Source organism: Jaculus jaculus, chromosome 6 (assembly GCF_020740685.1).
Source record: "Jaculus jaculus isolate mJacJac1 chromosome 6, mJacJac1.mat.Y.cur, whole genome shotgun sequence".
NCBI lineage: Eukaryota > Metazoa > Chordata > Mammalia > Rodentia > Dipodidae > Jaculus > Jaculus jaculus.
The window spans coordinates 44,250,963-44,264,746 of record NC_059107.1 but is presented as its reverse complement, the minus strand read 5'-3'; the positions used below and the strand labels follow the sequence as shown (position 1 = coordinate 44,264,746).

The 13,784-nt window shown below is 40.8% G+C and overlaps 1 protein-coding gene across 4 annotated transcripts in view; it reads left to right on the top strand.

Annotated features, from left to right (window-relative positions):
* Positions 1–13,784, top strand: part of Kdm3a (lysine demethylase 3A) — a 64,570-nt gene that overhangs the window by 29,937 nt on the left and 20,849 nt on the right. For 3 of the 4 annotated variants that reach the window (XM_045152668.1, XM_045152666.1, XM_045152667.1), the window contains exons 10-12: positions 570–1,081; positions 6,077–6,281; positions 12,179–12,393. In XM_045152668.1, coding sequence (XP_045008603.1) covers positions 570–1,081; positions 6,077–6,281; positions 12,179–12,393 — 932 coding nt within the window. The remainder of the gene's footprint in view (positions 1–569; positions 1,082–6,076; positions 6,282–12,178; positions 12,394–13,784) is intronic. The other variant, XM_045152669.1, reaches the window with a different exon arrangement.

Sequence of the window (13,784 nt, the reverse complement as noted above, 5' to 3'; positions counted from 1 at the left end):
GTAGTCTCAGGGTGGCCTTGAACTCACAGAGATCCTCGCACATCTGTTTCCTGAGTACTGGGATTAAAGGCGTACACTACCACTTCCTGTACAAAGAAAGAGAATATGTGTACCTGAGCCTCTAGCTGCTGCAAATGAACTCCAGATGCATGTGCCACTTTGTGCACCTGGCTTTAAGTGGGCTCTTGGGAGTGGAACCCTGGTTGTTAGGCTTTTCAGGCAAGCACCTTAACCTCTGAGCCATCTCTTCAGACCTGGCATATGCTTTTTGATTCTGTATGGGATTGTTTTGAGGGAAATCTAAGGAACATTATAGTCTGTGATGTAGAACTAACTTGAAGCAATGAAGCCTTCATGAGAACACAGAGAGAGGGACGGATTGTATTATTCTGCGTGTGGAAGATACTTTTTCCCAACCACTGACAGTTTGCTCTCAGTTCTAGCTCACAGAAGCCTATGCTAAATTCTTTTTTTCTTTTTGTGTTGGTTGCCATAGCAAACCAAATTATTTTGGGAGAGTAAGAGATAAAAGAGACATGAATGCTGCTTCTCCACATTGTGTTTTTCAGATGTCATAAGCAGAGTTTGCCAGAAGAACTTTCTTCCTGTCTAAACACAAAGACAGAAATACTGAGAACAAAAGCAGATGTCTGCAAAGCAGGGCTGCTCTCTTCAAAATCTTCTCAGCTTGGCACTGGAGACTTGAAAGTTCTGAATGAGCCCCAGGGTAGCTGCAGCCAGCCTAAGGCAAACCCTGATGAGGAGAATAGATTGGAGTCTGGTCTACAGCCAGTGACGGGCCTTCCTAAGGAGTGCTTTCCTGCAGCGGCTTCATCTAAGACAGAACTGGAAGTTGCTAGGTCGCCTGAACTGCAAAAGCACCTAGAACACAGACCTTCCACATCTGATGTCCTTTCAAATAAGCCAGAAGTGAAAGCAGGTGCCAGCAGCCCTTTTAATTGTGCAGAAAGAAAGGTAGAACCTTGTAGTTTTGGTTGCCAGTCACAGAATTTAAAGGAGACTTCAATAAAAGTAAATAATGAAAGCTGTTGTACAAGAAGCAGCAATAAAATCCTGAACCGTAAGTTCTTCTGAATGTATTGGTTGGGTAAAATGAATAGAACGTGTGATAGTTAATATGTATTTGTTTCTTGCCCTATGATAAAAATATGAAAATAACTGGGCATGGTGGTGCAAGCATTTAATCAGGAGGCAAAGAGAGGTAGGAGGATCACTGTGAGTTCGACGCCAGCCTGGGACTACAAAATGAGTTTCAGGTCAGCCTGGGCTACAGCGAGACTCTTTCTCAAAAAACAATAACAACAAAAAACTTTGTAAAATTAAGTTCAAAGAAAACATATTATATGTATAAATGAATTAATGCCAACAAGTTTATCCTGTGAACTAGTGTGAAGGTCTGTTAACATTTTAAAGCTAATCCCATTGATTGTGACTTAACTGGTTCTTGTTATACAGATAATTTCGTGGCTACTAATTTTTGAGTGTGAGAACATAATTTTTGAAACAGAATCTAAAGTGATCCAGTGATTACTTTATCTCTAGGGTTAGGCTGTTGCTGTCTCTTTGTATAATGCCAGGTTGCAGTAGAAGTGGTGGTTCTCTGTGCTCTCACAGGTAGCTTATCTCAAGGTTTTGTTTTTTCTTTTTCATTGAAAGTTACATCATTACTCTGGAAAAAAGATTTTTGCTTAAAGATGTTAATGATAGGGCTGAAATACCAAGCAGAGGTCTTAGAGGTTTTGCTATACCATCATTTCAAACTGAGCATTGTAGGAAAGATGATATATCCCTAATTGAAAAATTCAAAATCCTAAATGTCTTAGAGTCTGAAACTCTTTGGTCACTAATGTGACACAAGTAGAAAGTTCTGCACCTTTATGTCGTGTGGTGGGGTTGTACTCAGTGTGGGCATATGCTGTTAAGGTACATGAAATGAATTTTGTGTTACACTTGAGTCTCACCCCCAAGATACCTCCTTAAGTACATGCCAAGTACTCCAGATCCAGAAAGGGCAGCAATCTGTAACATGTGGGTAAGGGTTACTCAGTCTGCTTTGTAAGTTTGAGGGTACACTCTGATAAAGGTGTCCTCACCAGAAGCACTATTAGTAGAGTTCAAAGAGGATGGGTCAGCATGTCAAGGTTCAGAAGTGTTACAATGTAAAGATACTTTTTGATACCTGTCAGCTATTTGGGAAAAGTCAAGAGTGGATTTTGCAGGTTTTTTTGGAGACCTTAGGGTCTGTAGCCCATGCTGACTTCAGACTTACTTTGTATCTGAGGGTGACCTTAAATTGATGATTCTCCTGCCTCCACCTCCCGTGCTTAGATTATGGTGTGCATCACTGCACACATTTATGTGGTGCTGGGGCCCAAACCCAGAGCCTTGTGCATGCTTGGCAAACACTCTACCTCAGCTGTAAAGATTTTTAAAACTATACATACCCCTTTCCCCAACCAAGCAAAGAAAAACCATGAAGCCCTATTCATTTGGATCAGTAAAAAATGAACATGCAGCCAGGCATGGTGGGGCATGCCTTTAATCCCAGCACTTGGGAGACAGAGGTAGGATCACTGTGAGTTTGAGGCCACCTTGAGACTACATAGTTAATTACAGGTCAGCCTAGACTAGAGAGAGACCCTACTTCAAAAAAACCAAAAAAGGAAAAAAAACAACAACCCAGAACATTCATCTAGATGTGGTAGCTCTTGCTTTAATCCCAACACTCTGGGAAGCTGAGGCAGGAGGATCACACTAAGTTTGAGGCCAGCCTGGGCTAGAGTTAAGATCCTGCCTCACAATCAAAGAGAATATTCCCACACTAAAGTCCAGTGCTAGTTTTTGGGTTTTTTGTTGTTTTGTTTGTTTTTCGAGGTAGGGTCTCACTTTAGCCCAGGCTGACATGGAATTCACTATGGAGTCTCAGGGTGGCCTTGAACTCACTCCTTGAACTCCTCCTATCTCTGCCTCCCTCCTATCTCTGCCTCCCAAGTGCCCGAGTGCTGGGATTAAAGGTGTGCACCACCACACCCAGCTCCCGAACTGTCCACACCCAGCTCCCGAACTGTTTTTTTTTGTTTTTGTTTTTTGTTTTTTGTTTTTAAATAGCTGACCTCTGAAACTACAGGGCAGTCTTTTGACTTGTGGACCTGTGTAGGTACGGGGTTGGAGGAGCAGAAGAAACTTGTTCTGCCTGGGAGTTCTGCTAACCCAGCTTCATCATTCACAGTACAGCTATTAGTTTGCATGAAACTAATTTCCTAAGATTATACTGTTCTTGGGAACTATGTAACTCCCAAAACAAAGGGAATATTCCTAAGCATATATCTGTTCCATTCATTTGAGGAGTTATCCTCACAGCTAGTACTTGAAGCAAATCATTGCAGTTTATGTAAAGAATAAAAATCAGCTGGGCGTGGTGGCGCACGCCTTTAATCTCAGCACTTGGGAGGCAGAGGTAGGAGGATCGCTGTGAGTTCAAGGCCACCCTGAGACTCCATAGTGAATTCCAGGTCAGCTTGGGCTAGAGTGAGACCTTACCTCAAAAAACCAAAAAAAAAAGAATAAAGAATAAAAATCATAGTTGGGAAGCCGAGTGTGGTGGTGCACGCCTTTAATCCCAGACAGGTAGGAGGATTTCCATGAGTTCAAAGCCACCCTGAGACTACATAGTGAATTCCAGGTCAGCCTGGGCTAGAGTGAGACCCTACCTCGAAAAACAGAACAAACAAACAAAAAAAGATAGTTGGGTACCTGAATGAGTTCTGGAGTACAGCTTTGTTTCAATTACTATGTTGTGCAACTGTTCCTGTGTAATAGAATTTTAAAGGAACATTCATGTACACATCATGGACTAGTATCCTGCAGTCTCCAGTGACTTGACTGCAGACTGTAAAGGAGGATCAGAGCCCCCTAGGGTTGCTCATCTGCACTCAGTAACTGTTAATTGTGGGTACAGAAATAACTGATGGGAGTGGGTTCTGCTCTCTTGCTGTGCTTCATGGCTATAGAGAAAAGGCCACGTGAAATTGAATAGCATGTATGTCTCCTCAGAAGTAGACCTTCCCTTTTGTTCTTGGGTCTGTTCTTTGAAAGTCACCATGGAATCAACTAGTGTCCTCACTAGAGAGCTAGGTTCAGACGATTAACGTGCTTATCTAGACATACTTCCTCTTTTAAACCAGCTTGATAAGATAACCTTTAGGCTTTGGTTTGTAATCTCTAGAAGCCCTCTCCAGCTCTCAAAGAATGTCAGGTCTTTCTGTTCCTGATGAATTAAAATTCCCCAACTGTGTTTCTAATCTCTATTTTCTCGCCATTTTTACTTTATCCTTCATTGCACTCTTAACTGAATGAAAATGTTCAAGGAAATAATGTGCTCTAGGCCTGTTTAAGTGAAGTTAGATTAGGTACTCTCCAAGGTAATAATCGAAGCATTTATTTCAGTTAAGACTTTCTTTAGGTCTGAAGAGATAGTTTAGCAGTTAAGGCACTTGCCTGCAAAGTCTAAGGACCCAGGTTCAATTCCCCAGTACCCATGTAAGCCAGATGCACAAGGAGGCACATGCATCTGGAATTTGTTTGCAGTGGCTAGAGGCCTATTCTGCCCATTCTCTAGCTGCCTCTTGCCTCCCTTTATCTCAAGTAAATAAATTAATTAAATATAACACGGCTGTTTTTTGGTTTGTTTGTTTTAACTTTCTTTGGTTTGGGATCTTCCAGTTTTCTCCAAGGCTAGCCTCTCTCACTTGGCTCCCTGAAGAAAAAAGCAGTAATTACTATTACCTAAGAAGTTTCTTCTCCCCCTTCTCAGCTCCTTTCTCTGAGGTGGTGAATGGTCTTCCCTCTGTTTTCTGGGAAGTATTCCTTAAGGTTTTTAGCTTATGGATGAAGTCTTTTCTGCATTATTTGGGTGAATACAGTGCCTGATTACTTCTTCCTGTGACATTTTTATCTTTTTCTTTTCTTTAGAAACCATGTTAACACTTACTTTCCAGTTCTCATACCAATTGTAACTCTTACCCTTAGCCAGTGCTCTTAGTCCTGAAAGGAGCATCAGGTATGTAGGAAGTGGAAGACATGTCAAGAATGTGACCTTGATGCAGGACTTGGCAGTGAAGTTTGGGTCCTGGCCTACCTTTAACAAAGAATTGATAAAGCCAGGTTCAAGAAGAATAAATTGTGGATTATTAAAGTTATTTAGGGAAAAACCACAAATTGGGTTATTTTAAGGGAGATTGGGGTCTAGGAAGGTAGGCTGGAGCAGAGTCATAAACACATGGGAAATAGGAAATACGCTGTCATGTGGAAGACACTGCCATAGTTCATAAGGTTCATTTATGAGAAATTGAGGCTTTTAAAGAAAGCCTGGAGTAGAGCCACAAGCACGTGGAGGATAGTACTTAGGAGCTCTTGTGGGGAGATTTAGAAGGAACATTCATGATGTCTGCCATGTGTCTTCCCCATGGAAAAAAGTTCAAAGGTCAAATGGTGATGACTTAAGGAAAAATAGGCGAGAGAAAATATCAAAGCAGAGACCACGATATTCAAAGGAGAATTGTATTCATGGTTACCCCAAGTTTAAAGAAATTATACAGGTAGCAGGCCTGGAGTTAGTGAGCATGCCCACATGGTAGATCTAGAGTATAAGGGAGGTTCACACATGGTAGATTCAGAGACCACGGGAAAATCATGCATGTAATCAAAGTGAGAAGTTACTCCAAACTATAAAGCAGAGGCAAGCAGAAAAGTTCCCCCAGACCAAGAAACAGTAGAAGTATGAAGTAATTTGGAGTTGTGAATCTGGTTGTTGAATTTGGGGTTTTAGGTTGCGAGGTGGATTCTCACCATTGGCAATTTGTTTTTAGAGAACAAAACTTTTATAGTTGTTTTAATAGTTGTTCTGGGCTAGTGTTTTGAAATTCCAACTGAACTTAAAATGGAGAAAAGTGTTCTCTCTTTGGGAACATTGACTTTTTTGAGTAAAATTCAGTCCCATAGTGATGTTATATGCAGAAATTTAAGGTCCCATTTCCATAATCTTTTGTTTTCTTAGCCCCAGCCCGGAAGTCAGTTTTGACAGACCCAGATAAACTCAAGAAGCTGCAACAGAGTGGCGAGGCCTTCGTTCAGGATGACTCCTGCGTGAACATTGTAGCCCAGCTGCCCAAGTGCCGGGAGTGTCGCCTGGATAGCCTGCGCAAGGATAAGGAGCTGCAGAAGGACTCCCCCGTGTTCTGCCGCTTCTTTCACTTCAGAAGGTGAGGCCCTGGGGGAAGAACCAGCTTCTGACAACAGGAAGTCAAAGTTTGGAAACATAGAACATTTTTTGTTTTGTTTTGTTTTGAGGTAGGGTCTTTCTGCCCTGGCTCAACCTGACCTGGAACTCACTATGTAGTTTCTGGCTGGTCTCGAACTCACCACCATCCTCCTACCTCTGCCTTCCGAGTGCTGGGATTGAAAACGTGTACCACCACGCCTGGCTACATTTTTAAATTATTATTTATTTTGTGCACATGTCAGAATCTCTTGATTGCTGCAAAGGAACACTAGATGTGTGACACATTTTTTGAGGTCGACTCTCATAGCCCAGGCTGACCTGGAACTCTTAACTCCAGGCTAACCTTGAACTCAGTGATCCTCTTACCTCTGCCTCATAAGTGCTGGGATTTGTGTCCAGCTGTAATTGGTTGCCTGGGGAATTGAACCCCGGCTGGCACTCTTTGAAAGTAAGTGTCTTTAACTATATTGAGTCATCTCTATCCCCTTTGTTTAAAAAATATTTGTTTTCATTTATGAGCTGGTCGTGGCGGCACACACCTTAATCCCAGTGTTTCGAGGCCAGTCTGAGACTACATAGTGATTGCCAGGTCAACCTGGCCTAGAGTGAGACCCTACCTAGACCCTACCTTGAAAAACAGAAACAAACAAAAAGTTGTTAAGGTAGGGTCTCACTCTGTAGCCCCAGGCTGGACTCACACTCACAATGATCCTTCTACCTCTACCTCCCAGGCACTGGGATTAATTGTGTACTCCATCATGCCCAACTTTAAATTTTTATTTTAGGGCTGGAAAGATGGCTCAGCAGTTAAGGCATTTGTCTGCAAAGCCTAAGGACCTGGGTTCAATTTCCCAGTACCTCCACAAAGCCAGGTACAAAGTGGGTAGTATCTGGAGTTGGTTTGCAGTGGCTAGAGTTCTTGACACACCCATCTCATACTCATTCTCCCTCCCTGCTTGTAAATAAATAAATAAGTAAATAAGTGTGTGTATGTATGTATATATATATATATATATATATATATATATATATATATATAATATATATATTAAATTTAAAATACTATGTAGGGCTGGAGAGATGGCTTAGCAGTTAAGCGCTTGCCTATGAAGCCTAAGGACCCCAATTCGAGGCTCGATTCTCCAGGACCCATGTTAGTCTGGAGTTCCTTTGCAGTGGCTGGAAGCCCTGGTGCACCCATTCTCAATCTCTCTCACTCTATCTGCCTCTTTCTCTCTCTGTCACTCTCAAATAAATAAATAAAAATGAACAAAAAATAAAATAAAATATTATGTAAACTTTTTTATAAAGCAAAAAAGCTTAAAAACACAAACTTGTAAAAGTTAGAAAAATTCTGAAAAATTATGATAGCTACTAAATTTTCAGTTCATTTTTAGTATTTGTTGGCTCATAAGTCTTGAAGCATATCTTGTATTATATGTAATCTTTTGAATTTTATTTTCCCAGTGTATATGATAGAAAACTTCATCATGTTACTTTGTTTCTCCAAATACTTTTATATTTCTTCGTTAGATATATTAGGACCCATTAAGTTTGAGAGTTCATTTTACGAACTCTTTTATTGATATTAGGATCTTTTTTGTTGTTTTATATTTGGTTTTACTGTAGCTCAGGTTGACCTGGAACTTACTGTATAGCGCCAGGCAGGCCTCAGACTCACAGTGATCCTTATACTTCAGCCTCCTGAATTACGGGATTAAAGGCATGTGCCACCATGTTCAGTAGCTCGATTTGTATTTTTTGCCAGTAGAAATAATGTAGAAATGATCATCTCATTGTGGACATCTGTGACTACTTACTTTGGAAGGGTTTCTGGAAGCAGTGTTTCTGCATTGGGTGGGTGTGTATAGGCGTGATACATGTGCTGCTAAATTTCCCTCAGGAAGGAGCACTTGTGTGCTGTATGCCCACTGGCAAGGTCTAGTAGGCCTGTGTCTGTTCCTTTGCCAACAAAAACAGGCATGTGTGTATGCATGATTATCTTTGTATATGGTGTATTGTTAAGTTCATTTATCACATACTACTCCATTGAGGTAAAAATGGACATGTTAGTCATCAACATAAGTCATTTAACAAACTAAACCCTGAAGCAACAAAAAAAAAAAAACCTGAATCATTATTCAAAAACTGCTGTTTTAAAAAGTCAGAATGAGGGCTGGAGAGATAGCTTACCAGTTAATGCATTTGCCTGTGAAGCCTAAGGATCCAGGTTCTACCTAAGCCAGATGTACAAAATGGCACATGCATCTGGAGTTCGTTTGCAGTGGCTAGAGGCCATGGCGCACCTGCTTTCTCTGAAATAAATGAAAATAATAAATCTTTTTTTAAAAAACGTCAGGCCGGGCATGGTGGCACATGCCTTTAATCCCAGCACTCAGGAGGCAGAGGTAGGAGGATAGCCATGAGTTTGAGGCCTCCCTGAGACTACATAGTCAATTCCAGGTCAGCCTGAGCTATGATACTCTACCTTGGAAAAACCAAAGAAAAGTCAGAAGGAGGGACTGTGGAGATAGTTCAGCAATTCAGTGTGCTTCCTTGCAAAGCTTGATAACCTGGGTTTGATTCCCCAGTGCCCAGGTAAAACCAGGTGCACAAAAGTGGTGCTTGTGTCTGGACTTCTTCTCTCTGTCTTATTTTTTTAAGTCAAGAGGTCAGATGGCAGTTTGTCTATTCCTTTATTATGTTTCTTCCCTGAATCCTTAATAATGAAAAAAGACAACAGAATCATCCCACATGAAAGGCATTTTATAGAAGTGTCAGAAACATTAATTGTCCTAGGGTGTCAGGAAAGTTTGTATCTGACTGTTTGTTTTGTAGTTTAGTTTTCATAGGTAAGGTTTCTCTCTAGCCCAGGCTGACCTGGAATTAACTATGTAGTCTCAGGGTGGTCTCAGACTCATAGTGGTTCTCCTACCTCTGCCTCCCAAGTGGTGGGATTAAAGGCGTGCACCACCACGCCTGGCATTAGTTTTCATATCTTAACTGTGTATAAACTTGTCTCCTACTCTATCAGTGGTGTTTTTCTCTGTACAAAACCATGGATTTAATGACATTTTCATGTGTATGTAATATACTTTGATCATACTTACTCCAACTAAGTCACCTTCTCTTGTCCTCTCCTGCACTGCTATTCTTTTTTATTCCCAGTAATGCCCCTTCTACTTTCACTTCTTATTTTAAAAGTCATATATAATCTGTCCCTGAATAAAGAAAATGGCAACCTGATCTTCTGTTTTGTTGAGACACAAATGAACAATGTTATTCTGGGTACAGATGAACTTTACATTTAAAAAAAAATTTTATTTATTTATTTATTTGAGAGCGACAGAGAGAAGAAGGCAGAGGGAGAGAGAGAGAATGGGCACACCAGAGCTTCCAGCCTCTGTAAACGAACTCCAGATGCGTGCGCCCCCTTGTGCATCTGGCTAACGTGGGACCTGGGGAACCGAGCCTCGAACCAGGGTCCTTAGGCTTCACAGGCAAGCGCTTAACCACTAAGCCATCTCTCCAGCCCAAACTTTAGATGTAATATACTTTCACAGAAGTCAAGATGTTTTTAGGTTGAATTAGTTCTAATTATAAATAGGTATTGACTTTTCTATCCTCCTGTTTCTTAATTTTGTTCTAAGTTAAGGTCTTATTTAAAATCAAAGTTAAGTCTGAGGAGATAGTTCAGTGGCTAAAGGTACTTGTTTGTAAAGCCTGTTGGCCTGGGTTTGAGTCCCCAAGGCCCATGTAAAGCTGCAGAAAGTGGCACATGCATCTGGAAGTATGGAGTTTGTTTGCAGTGGCAAGAGGCCCTGGCATTCTTTCTCCCTTTCTCTCTCTGTTCACAAATAAGTAAATTAAATCAAAGTTAAAAGGCTGTTAATGAGTGGATTAAATGTATAGGTAGTTTTGATACCTTAGAGGCTCCTGGTGTGCATTGAGAAAGTTAAGATTCAAAAGCTTTACACCAACTTGGGCTGGAGGGATGGCTTTAACTGTTAAGGTGTTTGCCTGCAAAGCCAAAGGACCCTGGTTCAATTCCCCAGGGCCCACGTTAGCCAGATGCACAAGGGGGCACACATGTCTGAAGTTCATTCGCAGTGGTTGGAGACCCTGGCGCGCCCATTCTCTCTCTCTCCCTCTTTCTCTGTCATAAATAAATAAATAAATAAAAATAAATGTAAAAAAGCTTTACACCAACTAGATTTGTCTCTGCTGGTCACTTTCCCATTCAGATCATTTAGTGAAGTAGAAGTGTTTCAAATGCAACTTTGCCCCCTTCCTTCCTAAGGATTGTGGAAGCACATGGTAAGATATGTCCAGAGTCTTTAGAGCTGCGGTACTGCTAACATATCCATGTACACAATACTCAAACAAGTGTTTTAAGATGTATAAACATTTAGATGTATGTATTTTGGAGAAACCACACATTTCTTACTATTTTATTTTTTTTGCAGTACTAGAGATTGAAACTCGAGCTTCATGCATGCTAGGCAGGTATTTTGCCATTGAGCAACATCCTCATCAACGCCTAGTACTTCTTAAAATTTTTATTTTATTTTATTTTTCCATTTTGAGAGAGAAAAGGGGGCAGATAGAGACAATGGGCATGCCAGGGAATCCAGGTATTGCAAATGAACTTCAGACAAATGCACCCTCTTCTGCATCTGGGTTACGTGGGTACTGTAGGTACCTAGGTCCTTAGGCTTTGCCGAAAAACACCTTAACTGCTAAGACATCTCACCAGCCAACTCTTAATACTTCTTAAAAATATATTTTTATTTAATACTGTGACTGTCTTTAATTTGGGCTTTTAGTTATAAGCTTGTATCTCCTTTGTAGGAAATGAACTTTGCATTTGTTATACTACTAGTAGTGGCTTGGTTTTCCAGTTTATTGTATACTCTTCTGAACAGAACAGCATTTTATAATTTTTTAAATTTGTACAAAAGAATGCATTTCATTATGACATTTTCATACATGTGTATCATTGTACCTTGATTATAAGTTCTTGACAAATGGTTTTCCTTAATTAGTGTCTTGTCACCCATATCCCCTGTTCTAATACATTGCCTGAATGTTCCTTCACTTCCTGAATGCTTCCCTTTTCTTACAAAGCAATCTCAGTTACCATCTCTATCCTACAGTCTTCTGTATATTAACCCCACAAAATCCAAAGTCAGCACTTTGTTTTCTGCTTTTATTTAACTTCACTGTTTTATGTCAATTTCTTATGCCTCCATAGAAACATAATTATGGTAATGTTTGAAAGAATTCAGAACTAGTACACATCATCTTTAAAAACCATCCATATGTTGGAGATGACTGAAAGTGAATACTGAGGACGTGTTCTGCCCTTCACTTCTTAGGTTCTGAGGGCATCTTAGGGTTTCCTTTCATTTCAGGAACTTGCACCGTAATATGCGGTGGGCGTTCATGGGGGCACTAACCCCCTCCCCGGTCAGTGTGGCCATAGCTTTGGTGACTGCCTAGAGTTCCCTTCCTTCTCTTGCCAAGCATTATTCTTGAAGCAGTAGTTTGTGTCAGTTCTGATCAGACTTGCCACCTTTGGTTAAAGGTTGTCAGCTTGCTTCTGTGTGAATTTGTCTTTCCTGTTCCATTTTGAGTTTAGTAGGTAAAAGTTGTTTCTGCAGGCAGGATGATTATCTTTTGGTTGGACTGTATGTCTCTAACCCTTTGTAGCTTGTCTTTCAGGAGAAAAACAAGTTTTTTTAAAAAAAAAATTTCTTTAGAGACATCATTAAGTAATGTGCTATTGTTAGCCATGGAGAATAAGAAGACTGGGAAGGGCTGTATTGGTTGAAATATGATGTAAGTCAATTTTGTTCATTTTTTCTACTCTCCTAGGTTAAAATTCAATAAACATGGTGTATTACGTGTAGAAGGCTTCTTAACACCAAACAAGTATGACAGTGAAGCAATTGGCTTGTGGCTACCTTTGACCAAAAATGTTACAGGAACTGATTTGGACACAGCAAAATATATCTTGGCCAACATTGGAGACCACTTCTGTCAAATGGTGATTTCTGAAAAGGAAGCTATGTCAACTATTGAGCCACACAGTAAGAGCATCTCTTAGGGGGTAGGAGTTTTGAATCCAACTTGAACTTTGTTTCATTTCAAATTGTGTGAGTTTCATTTTTCACCAGCATTGTAGATGTCTAGTAAAATGAGGTTGCAAGTTTCCTTTTTTAACAGGTTTCATCAGTCTGTTGTCTGTAGGGTTTATATTTAGACTATCAAAGTAGTGGATGGAACTCCTTTGTTAAGGAAGGTCAAGGTAAGTGGTGATGGCGTTTATTTAGCCTCACCAGCAGTGCAAGCTTACCAGGAGATTTGACCCCAGGCTGGTTTATTTTAAGTCGTCTGTCCCCGTCCCCGTCCTCCCCGCCCCCCTTTTTCAGCAGAGAGAGGAAAAGGAGAGAAAGAATGGCCATACCAGGGCCTCTTGCCACTGCAAATGAACTCCAAATCATGTGCCACTTTGCATCTGGCTTTATGTGGATACTGAGGAATTGAACCTGAGCCAGCAGGCTTTGTAGCAAGGGCCTTTTAACCACTGAACCATCTCTAGCTCCAAAGAGTATTTATTTGAGAGTGGAAGAGAAACAGGTGCTCTAGGGCCTCTAGCTGCTGCAATTTTAAACTCTAGATACATGCATCACTTTATGCTTCTACTTTATGTGGTTACTATGGAATTGAACCCAGGCCGTCAGGCTTTGCAAGCAAGCACCTTTATTTGCTGAACCATCTCCTCAGCCTCAGACAGAGTCTTGATCCACAATACATTTCAAAGAAAATAAGCCTGGACAGGTTGTACTTTTTGCCTCCTAAGTTGAAGTCTGTTGGACAGGATTCCAGGCATAGGAATAAGTATTGGCTCAGATGGAGGTCATTCTTTTCACATCCAAGTCTTGAAAGGACAATTTGGAGGTTCTAGATAGGTGTGTGCATGTATCTTCCACTCTTTGGGAGCATTCTTTACTAATCTGGCAGCTCCGTAAGCAACAGAGACCAGTGTTGGTGACATATGAGAGGCAGACCTCCATGGCATCTAGGAGGACAGCATACCTCTCCCTGTCCAGGTGCTCTGTAAAAATAAACACCACGAGGTGCTTGTTTTACAATTGTTTTTTTTCACCATTCAATATTCCCCAAATGAATTAGTGTTAACAGTGAAGTTTTTCCATTCTTCAGGTATAAATCTTTGGGCTTGCATAACCATATAGTTTAAATGCAAGAATCCTGGGCTGAAGAGGTGGCTTTAGCAGTTAAGGCACTTGCCTGCAAAGCCAACAGACTCAGGTTCAATTCCCCAGAACCCACGTAATCCAGATGTGCAAGGTAGAACATGCATCTGGAGTCATTTGCAGTGGCTGAAGGCCCTGGTGTGCCCATTCTCATTCTCTCTCTCAAATAAATAAAGTATATATTTTAAAAATAAGTAAATATA